The 16,554-nt window shown below is 53.3% G+C and overlaps 1 protein-coding gene across 1 annotated transcript in view; it reads right to left on the bottom strand.

Moving 5' to 3' along the window:
• The window catches only part of LOC308162538 (ras-related protein Rab-5B-like), a gene marked incomplete at its 3' end in the record, with an annotated part of 16,751 nt that extends 487 nt beyond the window's left edge, over positions 1-16,264 (bottom strand). The window contains exons 1-4 of the mRNA XM_080536684.1: positions 16,187-16,264; positions 14,725-15,042; positions 9,195-9,346; positions 361-483 (exon numbers count right to left, since the gene is read on the bottom strand). Coding sequence (XP_080392810.1) covers positions 361-483; positions 9,195-9,346; positions 14,725-14,887 — 438 coding nt within the window. The 5' untranslated portion in view covers positions 14,888-15,042; positions 16,187-16,264. The remainder of the gene's footprint in view (positions 1-360; positions 484-9,194; positions 9,347-14,724; positions 15,043-16,186) is intronic.
• Positions 16,265-16,554: the final 290 nt, after the last annotated feature.

The raw sequence follows: 16,554 nt of genomic DNA, 5'->3' as shown, positions 1-16,554 counted from the left end.
TAACAATAACATGTGGTCAACATTTCCCCCAAAAACATAATTCTAACTGCTGAGTCTGCAGATTAGAAAGTGATAAAATTCTGCTGATTTTGTGAAACTATCACTTTTTTTTCTTTTTTATAATAATGAGTCACTTTGAGGGAGCGAAATAACAAAGAAACGAAACAGTGAATAAACACAGACCTACTAGGGATGAACTATTAACACACAGCTCCACCAATCAGCACCAACTGTTTGGGAACACATACCGGGACAGATAACATACTGTATGTTATGACAACAGTAGTTTGAGCCAGAGTTCTCTATAAACAGGGTTCAGTACCATACCTCTACTAGTCATCTATAAACAGGGTTCAGTACCTCGTACTCCACTAGTCTCTTCTCCGCCAGGTCGGCCTTGTTCCCGGCCAGGGCGATGACGATGTTGGGGCTGGCCTGGCGCTGCAGCTCCTTCACCCAGGCCTTAGCTCGCTCAAACGTGTCCTGAGGCGGGAAACACACGGCAAACAGACCGCATTCAGACATGGTCAACAGACCGCATTCAGACATGGTCAACAGACCGCATTCAGACATGGTCAACAGACCGCATTCAGACATGGTCAACAGACCGCATTCAGACATGGTCACCAGACCACATTCAGACATGGTCAACAGACCACATTCAGACATGGTCAACAGACCACATTCAGACATGGTCAACAGACCGCATTCAGACATGGTCAACAGACCGCATTCAGACATGGTCACCAGACCACATTCAGACATGGTCAACAGACCGCATTCAGACATGGTCACCAGACCACATTCAGACATGGTCAACAGACCACATTCAGACATGGTCAACAGACCACATTCAAACATGGTCAACAGACCACATTCAAACATGGTCAACAGACCACATTCAGACATGGTCAACAGACCACATTCAAACATGGTCAACAGACCACATTCAGACATGGTCAACAGACCACATTCAAACATGGTCAACAGACCACATTCAAACATGGTCAACAGACCACATTCAAACATGGTCAACAGACCACATTCAGACATGGTCAACAGACCACATTCAGACATGGTCAACAGACCACATTCAGACATGGTCAACAGACCACATTCAGACATGGTCAACAGACCACATTCAAACATGGTCAACAGACCACATTCAGACATGGTCAACAGACCACATTCAGACATGGTCAACAGACCACATTCAGACATGGTCAACAGACCACATTCAAACATGGTCAACAGAACACATTCAGACATGGTCAACAGACCACATTCAAACATGGTCAACAGACCGCATTCAGACATGGTCAACAGACCGCATTCAGACATGGTCAACAGACCACATTCAGACATGGTCAACAGACCACATTCAAACATGGTCAACAGACCACATTCAAACATGGTCAACAGACCGCATTCAGACATGGTCAACAGACCACATTCAGACATGGTCAACAGACCACATTCAGACATGGTCAACAGACCACATTCAAACATGGTCAACAGACCACATTCAGACATGGTCAACAGACCACATTCAAACATGGTCAACAGACCACATTCAGACATGGTCAACAGACCACATTCAGACATGGTCAACAGACCACATTCAGACATGGTCAACAGACCACATTCAGACATGGTCAACAGACCACATTCAGACATGGTCAACAGACCACATTCAGACATGGTCAACAGACCACATTCAGACATGGTCAACAGACCACATTCAAACATGGTCAACAGACCACATTCAGACATGGTCAACAGACCACATTCAAACATGGTCAACAGACCGCATTCAGACATGGTCAACAGACCACATTCAGACATGGTCAACAGACCACATTCAGACATGGTCAACAGACCACATTCAGACATGGTCAACAGACCACATTCAAACATGGTCAACAGACCACATTCAGACATGGTCAACAGACCACATTCAGACATGGTCAACAGACCACATTCAGACATGGTCAACAGACCACATTCAGACATGGTCAACAGACCACATTCAGACATGGTCAACAGACCACATTCAGACATGGTCAACAGACCACATTCAGACATGGTCAACAGACCACATTCAGACATGGTCACCAGACCACATTCAAACATGGTCAACAGACCACATTCAGACATGGTCAACAGACCACATTCAGACATGGTCAACAGACCACATTCAGACATGGTCAACAGACCACATTCAGACATGGTCAACAGACCACATTCAGACATGGTCAACAGACCACATTCAGACATGGTCAACAGACCACATTCAGACATGGTCAACAGACCGCATTCAGACATGGTCAACAGACCACATTCAGACATGGTCAACAGACCACATTCAAACATGGTCAACAGACCACATTCAGACATGGTCAACAGACCACATTCAGACATGGTCAACAGACCACATTCAGACATGGTCAACAGACCACATTCAGACATGGTCAACAGACCACATTCAGACATGGTCAACAGACCACATTCAGACATGGTCAACAGACCACATTCAGACATGGTCAACAGACCGCATTCAGACATGGTCAACAGACCACATTCAGACATGGTCAACAGACCGCATTCAGACATGGTCAACAGACCACATTCAGACATGGTCAACAGACCACATTCAGACATGGTCAACAGACCACATTCAGACATGGTCAACAGACCACATTCAGACATGGTCAACAGACCACATTCAGACATGGTCAACAGACCACATTCAGACATGGTCAACAGATATATATGGTCACGGTCCTCTGTGGCTCAGTTAGTAGAGCACAGCGCTAACAACACTTAGGTTGTGGGTTCGATTCCCGCCGGGATATATATATACTGAAAAATGTATGCACTCACTGCAATGTAAGTAGCTGAAATAACCTGCCTACTGACACTGAACTTGCACAGACAACCACTCGTTTACCCCTGAGGATGTGTGTGTGAGTGTTGTGGTGAACGTACTGCGTATACTTACAGTATAAGCCACTTGGCAGATGCTTTTATCCAAACCCACGTACAGTACAGTGAGCGCATCATTTATTATATATGGCCCCGGCGGGAATCAAACCCACAATCTCAGCGACGCAGACGCCATGCTCTACCAGCAGGTGAACGTATATATATTTATGTTTACGTTTTAGTCATTTAGACGCTTTTATCTAAAACCACTTAAGATAAGTACATTTGTCTCAGTAGGTCAACTATAAAAACACTAATCGTAATTAATACCATCAATAACAACAAGTGCCGTCGGCAGTCACAGTGCTAGACGAAGGAAGCCCTTGAATTTCAAGTTGTGGTAATGTTGGGTGTGATGGGGTGGAGAGGTCTGAGGAGGAGGAGGAGGAGGAGAGGGGGGTGATGGAGAGGTCTGAGGAGGAGGAGGAGGAGGAGAGAGGGGAGGGGGGTGATGGAGAGGTCTGAGGAGGAGGAGGAGGAGGAGAGGGGGGTGATGGAGAGGTCTGAGGGGGAGGAGGAGGAGGAGGAGAGGGGGGTGATGGAGAGGTCTGAGGAGGAGGAGGAGGAGGAGAGGGGAGGGGGGTGATGGAGAGGTCTGAGGAGGAGGAGGAGGAGGAGAGGGGGGTGATGGAGAGGTCTGAGGGGGAGGAGGAGGAGGAGGAGAGGGGGGTGATGGAGAGGTCTGAGGAGGAGGAGGAGGAGGAGGAGGAGAGGGTGGTGATGGAGAGGTCTGAGGAGGAGGAGGAGAGGAGAGGGGAGTGATGGAGAGGTCTGAGGGGGAGGAGGAGGAGGAGGAGAGGGGGGTGATGGAGAGGTCTGAGGAGGAGGAGGAGGAGGAGAGGGGGGTGATGGAGAGGTCTGAGGAGGAGGAGGAGAGGAGAGGGGGGTGATGGAGAGGTCTGAGGAGGAGGAGGAGGAGGAGGAGAGGAGAGGGGGGTGATGGAGAGGTCTGAGGAGGAGGAGGAGGAGGAGAGGGGGGTGATGGAGAGGTCTGAGGAGGAGGAGAGGGGGGTGATGGAGAGGTCTGAGGAGGAGGAGGAGGAGGAGAGGGGGGTGATGGAGAGGTCTGAGGAGGAGGAGGAGAGGAGAGGGGGGTGATGGAGAGGTCTGAGGGGGAGGAGGAGGAGGAGAGGGGGGTGATGGAGAGGTCTGAGGGGGAGGAGGAGGAGGAGGAGAGGGGGGTGATGGAGAGGTCTGAGGAGGAGGAGGAGGAGGAGAGGGGGGTGATGGAGAGGTCTGAGGGGGAGGAGGAGGAGAGGGGGGTGATGGAGAGGTCTGAGGAGGAGGAGGAGGAGGAGGAGAGGGGGGTGATGGAGAGGTCTGAGGAGGAGGAGGAGGAGGAGAGGAGAGGGTGGTGATGGAGAGGTCTGAGGGGGAGGAGGAGGAGGAGAGGGGAGTGATGGAGAGGTCTGAGGGGGAGGAGGAGGAGGAGAGGAGAGGGTGATGGAGAGGTCTGAGGGGGAGGAGGAGGAGGAGGAGAGGGGGGTGATGGAGAGGTCTGAGGAGGAGGAGGAGGAGGAGGAGAGGGGGGTGATGGAGAGGTCTGAGGGGGAGGAGGAGGAGGAGAGGGGGGTGATGGAGAGGTCTGAGGAGGAGGAGGAGGAGGAGGAGAGGGGGTGATGGAGAGGTCTGAGGGGGAGGAGGAGGAGAGGGGGGTGATGGTGAGGTCTGAGGGGAGGAGGAGGAGAGGAGAGGGGGTGATGGAGAGGTCTGAGGAGGAGGAGGAGGAGGAGAGGGGGGTGATGGAGAGGTCTGAGGAGGAGGAGGAGAGGAGAGGAGGAGGAGGAGGAGAGGAGAGGAGAGAGGAGGAGGAGGAGAGGAGAGGGGAGTGATGGGAGAGGTCTGAGGAGGAGGAGGAGGAGGAGAGGAGAGGGGGGTGATGGAGAGGTCTGAGGGGAGGAGGAGGAGGAGGAGAGGGGGGTGATGGAGAGATCTGAGGAGGAGGAGGAGGAGGAGAGGAGAGGGGGGTGATGGAGAGGTCTGAGGAGGAGGAGGAGAGGAGAGGGGGGTGATGGAGAGGTCTGAGGAGGAGGAGGAGAGGAGAGGGGGGTGATGGAGAGGTCTGAGGAGGAGGAGGAGGAGGAGAGGGGGGTGATGGAGAGGTCTGAGGAGGAGGAGGAGAGGAGAGGGGGGTGATGGAGAGGTCTGAGGGGGAGGAGGAGGAGGAGGAGAGGGGGGTGATGGAGAGGTCTGAGGAGGAGGAGGAGAGGAGAGGGGGGTGATGGAGAGGTCTGAGGAGGAGGAGGAGGAGGAGAGGGGGGTGATGGAGAGGTCTGAGGAGGAGGAGGAGAGGAGGAGGGGGAGAGGGGGGGGTGATGGAGAGGTCTGAGGAGGAGGAGGAGGAGGAGGAGAGGAGAGGGGGGTGATGGAGAGGTCTGAGGGGGGAGGAGGGGAGGAGGAGGAGGAGAGGAGAGGGGGGTGATGGAGAGGTCTGAGGAGGAGGAGGAGGAGAGGAGAGGGGGGTGATGGAGAGGTCTGAGGAGGAGGAGGAGGAGGAGAGGGGGGTGATGGAGAGGTCTGAGGAGGAGGAGGAGGAGGAGGAGAGGAGAGGGGGGTGATGGAGAGGTCTGAGGGGGAGGAGGAGAGGAGAGGGGGGTGATGGAGAGGTCTGAGGAGGAGGAGGAGGAGGAGGAGGGAGAGGGGGTGATGGAGAGGTCTGAGGAGGAGGAGGAGGAGGAGAGGGGGGTGATGGAGAGGTCTGAGGAGGAGGAGGAGGAGGAGAGGGGGGTGATGGAGAGGTCTGAGGAGGAGGAGGAGGAGGAGGAGGAGAGGGGGGTGATGGAGAGGTCTGAGGAGGAGGAGGAGGAGGAGAGGAGAGGGGGGTGATGGAGAGGTCTGAGGAGGAGGAGGAGGAGGAGGAGAGGGGGGTGATGGAGAGGTCTGAGGAGGAGGAGGAGAGGAGAGGAGAGGGGGGTGATGGAGAGGTCTGAGGAGGAGGAGAGGAGAGAGGGGGTGATGGAGAGGTCTGAGGAGGAGGAGGAGGAGGAGAGGGGCTTGGCTAGGGTGATGGAGAGGTCTGAGGAGGAGGAGGAGAGGAGAGGGGGGTGATGGAGAGGTCTGAGGAGGAGGAGGAGAGGAGAGGGGGGTGATGGAGAGGTCTGAGGAGGAGGAGGAGGAGGAGAGGGGAGGAGAGAGGGTGATGGAGAGGTCTGAGGAGGAGGAGGAGGAGAGGAGAGGGGGGTGATGGAGAGGTCTGAGGAGGAGGAGGAGGAGGAGAGGAGGGGAGGAGGAGAGGGGGTGATGGAGAGGTCTGAGGAGGAGGAGGAGGAGAGGAGAGGGGGGTGATGGAGAGGTCTGAGGAGGAGGAGGAGGAGAGGAGAGGGGGGTGATGGAGAGGTCTGAGGAGGAGGAGGAGAGGAGAGGGGGGTGATGGAGAGGTCTGAGGAGGAGAGGAGGAGGAGGAGGAGAGGGGGGTGATGGAGAGGTCTGAGGAGGAGGAGGAGGAGGAGAGGGGGGTGATGGAGAGGTCTGAGGAGGAGGAGGAGGGAGAGGGGGGTGATGGAGAGGTCTGAGGGGAGGAGGAGGAGGAGAGGGGGTGATGGAGAGGTCTGAGGAGGAGGAGGAGAGGAGAGGGGGGTGATGGGAGAGGTCTGAGGAGGAGGAGGAGGAGGAGGAGGAGGAGGAGAGGGGGGTGATGGAGAGGTCTGAGGAGGAGGAGGAGAGGGAGGAGAGGGTGGTGATGGAGAGGTCTGAGGGAGGAGGAGGAGGAGAGGGGGGTGATGGAGAGGTCTGAGGAGGAGGAGGAGGAGGAGAGAGAGGGGTGATGGAGAGGTCTGAGGAGGGGAGGAGGAGGAGGAGGAGGAGAGGGGGGTGATGGAGAGGTCTGAGGAGGGAGGAGGAGAGGAGAGGGGGGTGATGGAGAGGTCTGAGGAGGGAGGAGGAGGAGGAGAGGGGGGTGATGGAGAGGTCTGAGGAGGAGGAGGAGGAGGAGGGGAGGGGAGGAGAGGAGAGGAGAGGAGAGAGGAGGAGGAGGAGAGGAGAGGGGAGTGATGGGAGAGGTCTGAGGAGGAGGAGGAGGAGGAGAGGAGAGGGGGTGATGGAGAGGTCTGAGGGGGAGGAGGAGGAGGAGGAGAGGGGGGGTGATGGAGAGATCTGAGGAGGAGGAGGAGGAGGAGGAGAGAGAGGGGGTGATGGAGAGAGGGGGTGATGGAGAGGTCTGAGGAGGAGGAGGAGAGGAGAGGGGGGTGATGGAGAGGTCTGAGGAGGAGGAGGAGGAGGAGAGGGGGGTGATGGAGAGGTCTGAGGAGGAGGAGGAGAGGAGAGGGGGGTGATGGAGAGGTCTGAGGGGGAGGAGGAGGAGGAGGAGAGGGGGGTGATGGAGAGGTCTGAGGAGGAGGAGGAGAGGAGAGGGGGGTGATGGAGAGGTCTGAGGAGGAGGAGGAGGAGGAGAGGGGGGTGATGGAGAGGTCTGAGGAGGAGGAGGAGAGGAGAGGGGGGTGATGGAGAGGTCTGAGGAGGAGGAGGAGGAGGAGGAGAGGAGAGGGGGGTGATGGAGAGGTCTGAGGGGGAGGAGGAGGAGGAGGAGAGGAGAGGGGGGTGATGGAGAGGTCTGAGGGGGAGGAGGAGGAGAGGAGAGGGGGGTGATGGAGAGGTCTGAGGAGGAGGAGGGAGGAGGAGAGGGGGGTGATGGAGAGGTCTGAGGAGGAGGAGGAGGAGGAGGAGAGGAGAGGGGGGTGATGGAGAGGTCTGAGGGGGAGGAGGAGAGGAGAGGGGGGTGATGGAGAGGTCTGAGGAGGAGGAGGAGGAGGAGGAGAGGAGAGGGGGGTGATGGAGAGGTCTGAGGAGGAGGAGGAGGAGGAGAGGGGGGTGATGGAGAGGTCTGAGGAGGAGGAGGAGGAGGAGAGGGGGGTGATGGAGAGGTCTGAGGGGAGGAGGAGGAGGGAGAGGAGAGGGGGGTGATGGAGAGGTCTGAGGGGGAGGAGGAGGAGGAGAGGAGAGGGGGGTGATGGAGAGGTCTGAGGAGGAGGAGGAGGAGGAGGAGAGGGGGGTGATGGAGAGGTCTGAGGAGGAGGAGGAGAGGAGAGGAGAGGGGGGTGATGGAGAGGTCTGAGGAGGAGGAGAGGAGAGGGGGGTGATGGAGAGGTCTGAGGAGGAGGAGGAGGAGGAGAGGGGGGTGATGGAGAGATCTGAGGAGGAGGAGGAGGAGGAGAGGGGGGTGATGGAGAGGTCTGAGGAGGAGGAGGAGAGGAGAGGGGGGTGATGGAGAGGTCTGAGGAGGAGGAGGAGGAGGAGAGGGGGGTGATGGAGAGGTCTGAGGAGGAGGAGGAGGAGAGGAGAGGGGGGTGATGGAGAGGTCTGAGGAGGAGGAGGAGGAGGAGAGGAGGAGGAGGAGAGAGGGGAGTGATGGAGAGGTCTGAGGAGGAGGAGGAGGAGAGGAGAGGGGGGTGATGGAGAGGTCTGAGGAGGAGGAGGAGGAGAGGAGAGGGGGGTGATGGAGAGGTCTGAGGAGGAGGAGGAGGAGAGGAGAGGGGGGTGATGGAGAGGTCTGAGGAGGAGGAGGAGGAGGAGGAGAGGGGGGTGATGGAGAGGTCTGAGGAGGAGGAGAGGAGGAGAGGGGGGTGATGGAGAGGTCTGAGGAGGAGGAGGAGGAGGAGAGGGGGGTGATGGAGAGGTCTGAGGGGGAGGAGGAGGAGAGGAGAGGGGAGTGATGGAGAGGTCTGAGGAGGAGGAGGAGAGGAGAGGGGGGTGATGGAGAGGTCTGAGGAGGAGGAGGAGGAGGAGGAGGAGGAGGAGGAGAGAGGGGGGGTGATGGAGAGGTCTGAGGAGGAGGAGGAGAGGAGAGGAGAGGGTGGTGATGGAGAGGTCTGAGGAGGAGGAGGAGGAGAGGGGGGTGATGGAGAGGTCTGAGGAGGAGGAGGAGGAGAGAGAGGGGGGTGATGGAGAGGTCTGAGGAGGAGGAGGAGGAGGAGGAGAGGGGGGTGATGGAGAGGTCTGAGGAGGAGGAGGAGGAGGAGAGGGGGGTGATGGAGAGGTCTGAGGAGGAGGAGGAGGAGAGGAGAGGAGGAGGAGGAGGAGAGGAGAGGAGGAGGAGGAGGAGAGGAGAGGAGAGGAGGAGGAGGAGAGGAGAGGGGAGTGATGGAGAGGTCTGAGGAGGAGAGGAGAGGAGAGGAGGAGAGGAGAGTCTACGCAGGAAGACGGGTCGCGACTCTGCCGTCCTGCCAGCAGTGAAGTGATGCACTGTGGGTAGTGATGCATTGTGGGTAGCGTACCGGCTTGGTGATGTCAAAGACCACGATGGCGGCCTGCGCCCCGCGGTAGTACATGGGCGCCAGGCTGTGGTAGCGCTCCTGCCCCGCCGTGTCCCAGATCTCAAACTTCACCGTGGTGTCGTCCAAACACACCGACTGAGCCAGGAACGCCGCTGAGGGGGAACAGACACATATAGATAGATAGATAGATAGATAGATAGACTTTATTTGTCATTGTTACAGTACAGGTACCAAACAACGAAATTTAGGAGGGGAGGCTCCCCTGGTGTTTAGGAAAGGAAAAAGAAACACATTTTGGAAAAAGCATAGATGCATAAAATCACAAGAAGGTAAGGAGCTGGTTTACATCAATAGAGGCTATGTACACAATCCACTGTACTATACTGCACAGATAGTCAACTAGGGTTGTCATATTTCACAAGAAAGTATTTTTTCACATTTTTTTAAAGTGTCACAGTTTGCAGGCTTGAAAATGTACATGTTTGTGCCTCAGCACTAGCTGCCATACAATCCGTCCGGACTTGTCCTGGGCCCAGAACTTAGGCCTTTTCTGTGTTCAGGGCCTTGACGGCCCTGTGGTAGAAGCTGTCCTTCAGTCTATTTGTCTTAGCGGCCGGGGTCCTGTACCTCCTGTTCGAGGGCAGCTTGACAAAGTGTTCGTGCCCAGGGTGGGTCGGGTCCTTGGAGATCTTGGAGGCCCTCCTGAGACAGCGTGTTTTGTACAGCTCCTCCAGAGAGGGGAGGGTGGCGCCGGTGATCCCCTGTGCTGTTCTCACGACTCTCTGTAGATATATCTATATATATATAGATAAACATATACTAATATCATAAATATATACATAAACTATTCGGTTGTTAAGTCTGACGTCAAACGTGACGTTTAGCAATTTCCGGGTCCAAACCAGAAATTCCCCGCACCAGAATACCAGTGTACTACAGCGGTAGAATGACAGTTCAATCGTTTTTTAGACTGGGATCTATTCATACAACAAGGGACGCAGCACTTTCCCGTTTTCCCCATATTTGTCAGCGTCTTTGAGCCTCGGAAAAGCGCTATAAAAATATAATGAATTATTAATATTACTGAGGCATTTCGAAGACAGCGCCTCAGCCAACTTTGGACCCGGAAACACGTCACGACTTAACAACCGGATGTATGACTAGTAAATATATATAAATATATACACAAACTATACATATATACATAAACTATGCGTATGACTTGTAAATATATAAATATATACATAAACTATACGTATGACTTGTATCCAGCACATCTATGTTCTATGTAACTGTCTTATTACGGTGATTTCAGTTGAAGTTAAACCCTGTAAATACATCAACCATTCAATACTCCATCGCTTTCAACTTATAACACTGTACATGTCACAGATTCTTTCACTTATAATTCACCATATCACAATTCCAGTGGGTCAGAAGTTTACATACACTAAGTTGACTGAGCCTTTAAACAGCTTGATAAATTCCAGAAAATGATGTCATGGCTTTAGAAGCTTCTGAACATAACATATAATAATTCCAGTCAATTGGAGGTGTACCTGTGGCCTACCTTCAAACTCAGTGCCTCTTTGCTTGACATCATGGGAAAATCAAAAAAGAAATCAGCCATGACCTCAAATAAAATACACAAAATAGACAAAATAATTGTGGAACTCCACAAGTCTGGTTCATACTTGGGAGCAATTTCCAAACACCTGAAGGTCCCACGTTAATCTGTCCAAACAACAGTCCTCTAGTATAAACACCATGGCACCACGCAGACGCCACACCGCTCAGGACGGAGACCTGTTCTGTCTCCTAGAGACGAACGTAGTTTGGTGTGAAAAGTGCAAATCCATGGCAGAACAACAGCAGAGGACCTTGTGAAGATGCTACTTCCACAGTAAAACGAGTCCTACGTCAACATAAGATGAAAGGCCCCTCAGCAAGGACGAAGCCACTGCTCCAAAAACGCCATAAAAAAGACAGACTACGGTTTGCAACTGCACACGGGCACAAAGATCTTACTTCAGGGTTCCTACACGTTTCAACAAGTCACATTTATGACCTTCTTAGACCTCGTTGAATTCCATTTTAGACCTATTCATGACACCATATGATAGCTTTTTGTCATCCTCGAGGTGATGAAATTAGGGATTTCACTGCCATACAGACCAAAAAAGGAAGCGAATTGGCATTTTTTTTGTTCCAGCTTGATTAATTTCCGCATAAATAGATTTCCTTGCAGGATCTCATTTTTAGACCAAATAACTGAAATGTAAGGACCTTTGGCCTTATGGATCGGATTGCTGGATTTTAGACTTTAAGACTTTTTAAGACCAGCGCGGGAACCCTGTCTGGTCTGATGAAACAGAAATGTTACTACCTGGCCATAATGACCATCGTTATGTTTGGAGGAAAAAGGGAAGAACACCATCCCAACCGCGAAGGACGGGGGGGGCAGCGTCATGTCGTGGGGGGGCAGCGTCATGTCGTGGGGGGGCAGCGTCATGTCGTGGGGGGGCAGCGTCATGTCGTGAGGGGGCAGCGTCATGTCGTGGGGGGGCAGCGTCATGTCGTGGGGGAGCAGCGTCATGTCGTGGGGGGGCAGCGTCATGTCGTGGGGGGGCAGCGTCATGTCGTGAGGGGGCAGCGTCATGTCGTGGGGGGGCAGCGTCATGTCGTGGGGGGGGCAGCGTCATGTCGTGGGGGGGCAGCGTCATGTCGTGAGGGGGCAGCGTCATGTCGTGGGGGGCAGCGTCATGTCGTGGGGGGGCAGCGTCATGTCGTGGGGGGGCAGCGTCATGTCGTGGGGGGGCAGCGTCATGTCGTGAGGGGGCAGCGTCATGTCGTGGGGGGGCAGCGTCATGTCGTGGGGGGGCAGCGTCATGTCGTGGGGGGGCAGCGTCATGTCGTGGGGGGGCAGCGTCATGTCGTGGGGGGGCAGCGTCATGTCGTGGGGGGGCAGCGTCATGTCGTGGGGGGGGGGGCAGCGTCATGTCGTGGGGGGGCAGCGTCATGTCGTGGGGGGGGGCAGCGTCATGTCGTGGGGGGGCAGCGTCATGTCGTGGGGGGGCAGCGTCATGTCGTGGGGGGGGCAGCGTCATGTCGTGGGGGGGCAGCGTCATGTCGTGGGGCTTTGCTGCAGGAGGGACTGGTGTACACTTCACAACATAGATGATAGATTACAGACTGACTCCGTTACAGCAGCTCTGTCAGGAGGAATGGCTCCGTTACAGCAGCTCTGTCAGGAGGAATGGCTCCGTTACAGCAGCTCTGTCAGGAGGAATGACTCCGTTACAGCAGCTCTGTCAGGAGGAATGACTCCGTTACAGCAGCTCTGTCAGGAGGAATGGCTCCGTTACAGCAGCTCTGTCAGGAGGAATGGCTCCGTTACAGCAGCTCTGTCAGGAGGAATGACTCCGTTACAGCAGCTCTGTCAGGAGGAATGACTCCGTTACAGCAGCTCTGTCAGGAGGAATGGCTTCGTTAAAGCAGCTCTGTCAGGAGGAATGGCTCCGTTACAGCAGCTCTGTCAGGAGGAATGGCTCCGTTACAGCAGCTCTGTCAGGAGGAATGGCTCCGTTACAGCAGCTCTGTCAGGAGGAATGGGCTAAAATTCCACCAATGTATTTTGGGAAGCTTGCTGAAGGCTACCAGAAACCTTTCACCCAAGTTAAAAGAAAAGGAAATGCTACGAAATACTAAGTATGTAAACTTCTGTGATGAAAGAAATAAAAGCTGAAATAAATCATCCTCTCAACTATTATTCTGACATTTCACATTCTTAAAATAAAATAGTGATCCTAACTGACAAGGAAATGTTTACTTAAATGTCAGGAATTATAAAAATAAAATAAAAAAACCTGAGTTTTGATGTATTTGGCTAAGGTGTATGTCAACTTCCGACTTCAGCTGGATGTGTCTATACACTGTAACATCAATGCATCAGTGAGAAAGGCCTATCATGTATGTGAGAGACATCTGGAGATGCAGTATGGCCCTTTGATTTATGTGCCACTGCCAAACATCCCATCTTCATTTGTCAATACAGTATCCCTCAAATCACCACAGTACCCCTCAAATCACCACAGTATCCCTCAAATCACCACAGGAATCATCACAGTACCCCTCAAATCACCACAGTAACCCTCACAGTACCCCTCAAATCACCACAGTAACCCTCACATCATCACATCATCACAGTACCACAGTAATCCTCAAATCACCACAGGGTCTGTCTGTACCCGGCCCTTCTCCTCAACAGTCTCAACATCTAGCAGAGTGGACGCAGGTTCCTCCACGTCCGCAGGCCTCTGGCCCTGCCTCTGGCCCTGCCCTTCCTCTGGCCCTGCCCTTCCTCTGGCCCTGCCCTGCCTCTGGCACTGCCCTGCCTCTGGCCCTGCCCTGCCTCTGGCCCTGCCTCTGGCCCTGCCCTGCCTCTGGCCTGCCTCTGGCCTGCCTCTGGCCCTGCCTCTGGCCCTGCCTCTGGCCCTGCCTCTGGTCCTGCCTCTGGCCCTGCCCTGCCCTGACACATCTGACCCACTACGGCCCATTTATTCAGTTTAAACACCAAATAAGTTGAATCAAGAACGTTAGAGATGGGCTGGAACTAAAGCTGGCACACATGCCTACATCTGTACATCCCTACAGGACCGCTGGTGTCCCGTCCCCCCCCCTGAAAACCTGAAAACAATTAAGTGTTTCTCACTGTTGAATTGAGCTATCTTGTGATCCCAAAGGTAAGGAGAGTTATGTTTTTGTCTCTCCACTTTTCTTTCTGTATTATTTTTCTGTATTTCGTTATTAAATCTCCAGGGACCCTACCCACCCTGGGTACGAACACTTTACCCGGCTGCCCTCGAAAAGGCGGTTCAGGACCTTGGCCGCAAGGACAAACAGACTGAAGAACAGCTTCTACCACAGGGCCGTCCAGGCCCTGAACACAGCAAAGACCTAGGTTCTGGGCCCTGGACAGTCTGGACGGATTGATGGCAGCTGCTGGACTGAAAAAATCAGGTGTAGTGCTGAGGCACAAATATGTACATTTCAAGCCTGCAAACTGCGACACTTTAAATAAATGTGCAATAACACTATTGTGCAATATGACAACCCTAGTCGTCTATCTGTACAGTATAGTACAGTGGATAGTGTACATAGCCTTTATTTATGTAAACCAGCTCCTTCCCTTCTTGTGATTTTTATTAAAAGTTTTTTTCTTTTTTTCTTTCCTAACACCAGGGGAGCCACCCCTCCTAAATTTCGTTGTTTGGTACCTGTACTGTAGCAATGACAATAAAGACCATTCATTATTTCATTCATTAAGTTGTCTTCAACTAAAAATGTAAATAATAGAGCTAATGTATGTATGTGTGAATGTTATGGAAGTGTATTGTCTGTATTTAAGTGTTAAAGATGAAAAATTGTTGGTATGGTATGAGGACCCCAGGAAGAATAGCTACTGCATATTTGCTGTATCTAATAGTGGATCCAAATAAACAAACCAAACCAAACCCCTCCTCCCCCTTACCTCCGATGGTGGTCTCCTGGAACTCGTCGAACTGGCCCTTGACGAAGCGCAGAACCAAGCTGGACTTGCCCACAGCCATGTCCCCCAGAAGCACGAGTTTGAACTGGCAGATCTTGGTCTGGGGCAGCGTGCCGTTGGGGCGACTGCTTCCTCTGGTGGTCATGGTGGAGGAGGGCAGGTAGGGGGGGGGGGGGTGGGGTGGGTGCCACCCGGGGAGGGGGGGGGGAGCTCAGACAGACGGGACTCTGGGAACGGGTACTCTCTCTCTCTCTCTGCCTCTCTCTCCCTCTGGTCTCCTTTCGTCTCCTGTTCTTCTGTCTGTAGGCCAGGAAGCACAATAGCAGAGTTGTAGCTACAGTATATGAGGCAATGATGGTAGGTAGAAACAGGCCATGTGGTTGGTTACTCTACGGAGGGGGCAGTCAGATCTGCGCTGTGTATGTGATGTGAGCACGGGGGAACTAGCTGTGACTGTTACTGCAGTTGAGGAAACGGAAGTATTGCGTCCATTGGCTGTTGCTATTATTAGTTGCAGCATCCCTAGTCAGCGTTCAACCACTCATACCACCACACCATCAAGTCAAGCCAAGGCTATACTGTATAGGTCATTGGAAACCACCCATGAATGGAAAGTGAAACACTATCGATTGTGTGAAAATGCAGAAAACAGTGTGTTGTGGCCAAAACAGGATTGATGGCATGCAGCAGCATTCATTCAAATTTCAAACCCAAATCAAATTAGACCAAAAAAAAATACATTCGTTTGACTACAAGAGACACTGATTTCAACTAGATTTACAGAATGCCAACATTGCAAATGGTTTCATTCTCATTCTCATTCTCTCTCTCTCTCTCTCTCTCTCTCTCTCTCTCTCTCTCTCTCTCTCTCTCTCTCTCTCTCTCTCTCTCTCTCTCTCTCTCTCTCTCTCTCTCTCTCTCTCTCTCTCTCTCTCTCTCTCTCTCTCTCTCTCTCTCTCTCTCTCTCTCTCTCTCTCTCTCTCGGGTGGGGGGGGGACGACACATCAATCGATCTGATCTGTCTCTCCAATGTCACATGATCTGATCTGTCTCTCCACTGTCACACGTGCGCACCGAAACGCTGGAATTTATTTCGCGACGATCCGCGTCTATTGTCATCCAGACAGACGCTCTTCCCACACTGAACACTGAACACACACACAGGGTTTGATCATCATCCATACATGCGGATGACCAGCCGGGGGTGAAGGATACGGTCTCGTGCTTTAACGTGAGCATAAGGGGACCGGTGAGAAGGTGGCTATGGATCCCTGGTCACTTTGCCTTCGATCCGGTCAGGGGAATGAGCCCATCATCATTATAATAATATAATAATAATCATATCGGCCCCAGCGCCTCTCCATTTCGACGCGCGTCTAAGTTTCCCCATCGCCCCCCTGTGTCCCCGGACCCCCCGGGAGGGCAGAACACCCTGGATATTTACCGATGACAGTGTCCTGTCTCCTGTCTCTGTGGCGATCACCGGGGTCCCGTCTGGATACTGGGCTGTTGACAAACGATCAGCTGCTGAGAGGACTGTTGTTAACACTTCCTGCTCATCCGCGCAGGCGCACTCAGTGTCGCATTGTGGGGTTTCTTAAACGGATAGATGATCATAATAATAACCTTTATTTGGAGAGCACTTTTCCTGTCCTGCAAACGTCGCGGCTCAAAGTGCTTGAGCATATACCCACAGCATGACAATAATAATAATAGAACAATAGTCATCAAGAAAAACACACAATAGCAATAATATATAAACGCATTCCTGCACCTTCGGTGCTCAAGTCAGGTGCAAAGGTCTCATTTTTC

This window comes from Nansenia antarctica (assembly GCF_963989245.1).
Source record: "Nansenia antarctica genome assembly, chromosome: 7".
NCBI lineage: Eukaryota > Metazoa > Chordata > Actinopteri > Argentiniformes > Microstomatidae > Nansenia > Nansenia antarctica.
The sequence above is the reverse complement of the archived record's forward strand: the minus strand, read 5'-3'. Positions and strand labels throughout refer to the sequence as shown.